This window comes from Juglans microcarpa x Juglans regia, chromosome 7D, assembly GCF_004785595.1.
Source record: "Juglans microcarpa x Juglans regia isolate MS1-56 chromosome 7D, Jm3101_v1.0, whole genome shotgun sequence".
In the NCBI taxonomy this organism is placed as follows: Eukaryota; Viridiplantae; Streptophyta; class Magnoliopsida; order Fagales; family Juglandaceae; genus Juglans; species Juglans microcarpa x Juglans regia.
The window spans coordinates 10,777,327-10,783,072 of record NC_054606.1 but is presented as its reverse complement, the minus strand read 5'-3'; the positions used below and the strand labels follow the sequence as shown (position 1 = coordinate 10,783,072).

General features: G+C 36.2%; 1 protein-coding gene across 1 annotated transcript; it reads right to left on the bottom strand.

Annotated features, from left to right (window-relative positions):
• Positions 1–1,669: 1,669 nt before the first annotated feature.
• Positions 1,670–3,341, bottom strand: LOC121240073 (LOB domain-containing protein 1-like). Its single transcript, XM_041137530.1, has 2 exons — positions 2,982–3,341; positions 1,670–2,424 (listed from the first exon to the last, which is right to left on the bottom strand). Exons 1-2 carry the CDS (start codon positions 3,231–3,233, stop codon positions 2,026–2,028), a joined length of 651 nt encoding a protein of 216 aa, XP_040993464.1. The 5' UTR covers positions 3,234–3,341; the 3' UTR covers positions 1,670–2,025.
• Positions 3,342–5,746: the final 2,405 nt, after the last annotated feature.

Here is a 5,746-nt window from a genome sequence, read left to right as displayed (position 1 = left end):
AATTTGAGTCAAAAAAGAACGATGTTTTTTGTTCCCCGTTGAAGCATAGAAAATAATGACATGTTGGGTGAGATCGTTTAGGTTGTCCCTTAGAAAGAGAGAGGCCACCTAAAGGTTGCCGACAGGTGACGCTTGGCTGTTGGCTAGCTTATGATCATGATCAACTCACGTGGGGTGCACACGATTTGAATTACTTCCAAAAACGCGTTTAAGGGACACGTAGGCCATCATTACTTCAAAGAAATTAACCAAAGATTGCGATGAACAGGCTAGTTAGGGACATGACATGATGATGATGTATATATATACATATATATATATATGCTATGTTGATCATACGGCTACTATATATATATATATAGTGTGTTGTAATTAATTATTAATGTCATTACATATATAATAAACTGATCGATGATCAAGTCTTGTGATCTCTCTCAAAGCGTGTGCCCAATTATTTGTTCAACATATATATGTTATTAGCTAGCTAGATTGCTCAATACATGGATAGATATGATCGTCTTATATATAGAATGATTTTAGCTTTATAAAAAGATGGAGACAGTAATTAATAATGACATTCAATCAGATTTAAAACACGACGCGTAAACTTTATTATTTTCTTTTTGAGTTAATTGGATTGGATATCATGTCGTCTTTTGTTGTACTACCATTATAATTGCTTTTTCCCCGGTGACAAAAAATTAAAGTAATGAAAAATTATATTTGGAAGTCGATCGGTATGCGAAACACATCCTCCATTTAATTGATATGCATGGCAAGATTTGATTTGTTAGAAAAATTTAAAATTAACTCTCACTGCAAGAAAAGTACTGTTTATTTGTGACCAGTTATTTTTAACAAAAATTATTATTTTATATCAAAATGAGTTTGTTTTTATCACAAATAGTCGTTATCGTTGATAATGTCAATAAAATGAAGAGTGTGTTTTGCACACCAACTTTTAAGTAGAAGAACTCGAAAGTATTTAGGGATTCAATTCTTTTAACCCAAATATTGCTTGTTGGTATCAAATTTGAGAAAAAAGAAACACGACATTTTATTAAAGTTACATATATAGTACGTTATCTATATAAAGCACATTAGTTTGATCTCATTTTTTAATTAATTACCTATATATATAATAATGCTACATACAGTCGTGAAATGCACAAGTATCATGCAGTCGTTTTGAAAAAAAAGTAGGGTCTATTATTAAAAAATTAATTTTATTTCATGTAGGTCTCATTTTTATTCATTTTTTTCAAAGTGATTGTGCGTCGCTTGCACACTCACTACTGTAACTATCATTTCTCATATATATATATATATATATATATATATATGCATAATTTGCATGCACTCGCACAAGAAATTAACGTCCATTAATTAATTGATAAGGGTGAAAAACAAAAAACAAATTGCCAGCTTTAAAAATAGATTTATATTGGATAATATATAGAATGGATGAGTGGTAGCTCAAGGCCACCATAGATAAATCAAATGGAAGAAATGGTCAAAAGATAGTTTGACAAGGAAGTCGTACTACTGAAGCGTCTATTTAAGACAATGATGGTAGGTGACCAAAAAGTTGGTTTATATAATTGAATAATCAATCAGCAGATGAGAAATAATATTGGACCACTACTACTTAATTCCAAACAAATTAACATCTCGCTCTAATTTTCTCCAATTTAATTTGATACATTACAAGGAGCGCAGCAGCAGCCAGGAAAAAGAAGATCACGCATCTACTTTGCGTACGTAGCTTTAACAAAGAGATTAGATCCAACTTAATAAATAACTAGCTAGTACTAGTAGGGTTTCTTCCCCCACTCAATTTTTGTTCATGCAACTTGCTTTTTACATACTCATACATATATATATATATATATATATATATATATTTATTAAATTCTGGTGTCCCAAACTTCTCCTTAGGAGAGAGTCAAGATCAGTTTGAAAATGGGGGCTGAAGTATAGATTATTGATGATCATCATCGATCGAGTTTGATCATGATGATGATGTCATGCCCAGAGAGCTGGCTCCCACATTGAGCCTAAGCTGTTATCGTCAAGCTGGAAGCATTGGTTGCTGCTGATCATCTGGTAGCTGTGAGGAGTAGTATTAATATTGATGAAATTGTCAAGTGATTGTTGATGAGGCGATGCTGCCTGTTGATCATGTAGTACTGGAGCGCTGCCCTGTGACATTTCCATGCAAATTAGGGCGACAAGGTTGGTTTGCTGGCAATGCATGTTTACAAGCTCGGCTTGTGCCTTGGCTAACTGTGCCTGCAGCTCGTTCACATGTTTTTGAAGCTGACATATTGCCCCTGCACACCCATAAACAGGGTCTCTGATCCTTGCACTAGCTTCATAAACCATGCTGCTCACTGCATCTGCCCTCTGGGATTCTGGGAGTTCCTGGGATTTTAATTCAGTCATGTCTCATTAACATTAGTCTTGTTACAAGCAAGTGCAAAATGTGAAAAAGTTAAATAACTAGAACATGAAGGGCTTTTGGGAAATGAAAGAGATAAGATCAACAAGAAGCAAATTTTCAACCGTACAAAGCACATTCTAAGATATTAGTGCTTTTCCTCATGAATGTTTTCCATTTGCAGTCTTTTGGTCAGAGAAGTAATTTGTTCTCGACAAAGCATAGGCTACTAAATGGAAATATGTATGTATGTATATATATATATATATATATATATATATATATATTTATAAAGTTTTGTGTATTTTCAGAGTTCATATTTTTCTTGTTTTTCAAAGTTGAAACTTGAAAGCAGAGATGACAAATGTGTTGATCCTCTGCACCGAGAGGTCATTTTCTTTCCGTCCTATTCTCAGAAAAGAAAAAAAAACTTAATACGATTTCTCAATTTTCGTTGGAGCATTTGTGTCAGCTAGCTAGCTAGTTCATGGTGCTCTCAAATCCTAGCACCAAAGACGTACGTACGTTCTTAAAGTAGTACCTGCAAGAACTTGATGATGTTGCTAGCACCAAACACTCTATGAGCAATGGTAAACTTGGCTGGCTCAGAGGGAGGGAAGTAGGGAGCCAGCACGCATTTCTCTGCACATCTTCGCCTCAAAATCTTGCATGCGGCGCAGGGGCTTATGACAACAGGTGGAGTGGGAGGAGGAGGAGAAGATGAGGAAGATGGAGAGTGGGAGAGATGGGTTGAGGAAGTAGTACTAGTGTTTGTGTCACTGCTGATCTCCATCTTAGGCTTAATTTGCTTTGAAATGTGTAAAATGTCTGTGTATGGGTGATAGATCAGAGAGAGAGAGAGAGAGAGGGAGGGAGGGAGAGAGGTCAGGTGGGGTTTGTTTTGGAGACCAAAGTTGAGTATAAATAGGGAAATAGAGAAGAGGAGAGAACGTCAGCACACAAGATGTTGACGCCATCATCAGTTGATTTTTACCGTTAGGTTTTGTGGCTGCTGCCATATCCAATTAGGTTTGTGTTTTTTGGCCTATTTGTATGGAAAACTCCTTCACTTTGAAATCTCTTCCGTAGAAAAATAAATAAAACTTTTTTTCTAATATAAGTTAAAAAAAAGTGGGAAATAGTTAGAGTTGAAAACGCAAAAGGTAATAGCGACAAAAGTCTAAGTGAGATTAATTCCTTTTCTATTTCACTTTCAAGAAATTGATGGCCATTATTAATATTATATATTCATCCTACGGCTGCTACCCATCCTATACGAGCGGACAGCGCTCTCGCACTCGATCCCGCCACTCGATCCCGCCATATGCGAGTGGGAGGGTTGGCCCATGAACATTCAGCCACCCGTGGAGACTTTGGCGATGGCGATTTAGGGTTTCAAACTACTTACGATGGAGAGGATGATGGATTCCCAGACAGACAACGGCGGCAACGACATGGGGATTGCAACGATGGCGAGACGAGAGACAGATAGAGAAGAGAGAGTAATGAGACAAAGAGGAGAGAGAGATTCAGAGTGCCGAGAACTCGAGAGAGATAGATAGGCAAGAGTTACGGGAGAAAAGAGGGGGGCCACCTGGAGGGCCTTTTACCTTTCCAAAATGACGTCTTTTGTTTTTAAGAAATTAAATATATAGAGTATAATATATATTATATATTATATATATATATATATATATTTAAAAGGGGGAGAGTAGGTGGAATTCGGGCGGGTAATGCCTCACCAGAATCCACCACATTTTTTTTAAAGATTGATATTAGTTTCATTTAAAATATAATGAATTTCATTAAAAGAGATAAATGAAAAGTTTTGAGCTACAATAAGAGCTACAATAAATAGATGTATTTTTTTACATTTAAAAGGTTATTATTCACCTACTAAATTTATTTTTTATTCACTTTTAATCTTTAACAGTCTTTTTTTATTTACGTTTAATCTCTAACCGTCTTATAATAATAATGTAAGAATCTGCTCAAGTTATTATATCCTGCTCAAGTTTCTTTAAATGCTTTTAGCTAGAAGAAAAATTAATAATGCATATGAGACGTACACAGTAAAAAATAAGGACACCATTTCAACTCATTTTAGGGTAAAAGTACCATAAAGAACTGTGATACAGTACTACTATATATGTAATATGTTCTTTGGACAAAGTACTCCACTGATGTTACTATATTTGTGACGTGCAAAGTTAATTAAATTTATTAAACGAAATATACTTTATATAAATTTAACATATCTTTGAGCTATATTTTATCAGTTCTACTACAGGCAACGAGGGGTGGGGAACCCCTGGGGAATCGACAAACTCATCTATGAGATCTTCTTCGTTTTCAAGAACAAGTTCCTCTTTAGCTACAAGAATGACCTTCCCCTTCCCAATTCCACTTTCAAGTCGTCCTCTCATTCTGGCTGTCGAGACTTGATTTCATCATGCAAGCACAATACCAACGCCAAAGTCAAAATCATATACATTGACAGCCAAGGCTCCACTAACAATATCTTGGTTGCCACCACCCTCTCCCTTCTCGAGGACTTCCTTCGCCACAAATCCGGCAACTTAGATGCCTGCATTTCTGACTTCTTTGACGTCATTGCCGGCTTCAGTGCCGGGGACATCCTCGCTTCACTCCTTTTCACTCGTGACAGAGACAGCACCCCAATGTTCACCGTCAACCAGGTGTTGAAGTTCTTCGTCAACAATCATCACAAGATTTCAGCGTTGAATGGAGTGAGGAAAATGCTGGTTGAAGATTGGAGTGCTGAAGAAAATACAAACGCCCCATTTCATTTTCTATGAGTGCAACAATTTCCCTGCAGTTCCCCCTCCCGGTTGCATATAGTGTTTTTCATATTTTATATAAAAAATAGAACTCTAAAAGAGTGCCAATGTTTGCATCTTGATCTCTTAAATTATTTGGTTGAGTATTTTGGTTCTCTCTCCCTTTGCCCTCCTTTATTATTATTATTTTTTTAATTATTTTTTTTCTAAGCAATCATATTATAGATATATTTAACAATTACTAGATACAATAGTCAATAGGATGGGAGGCCCTAACATTCATCCCAAGCTAGTAAATACAAAACAAGAAATAAATTTAAGAGAGAGAGAGAGAGAGATCTGGGGCCAATGACTTGACCCTTACCCATTTTCCATAAAGGGAAGCCGCTTGAACCAGTTTTGATACAGACTAAAAATGGACTGCAATACTACGACTGGAAGTCACAGTGAAGAGCTGTGTGCTGCATTTTGCTAGTCTGGGTTGGCTGTCGTAGACTTCCACCAC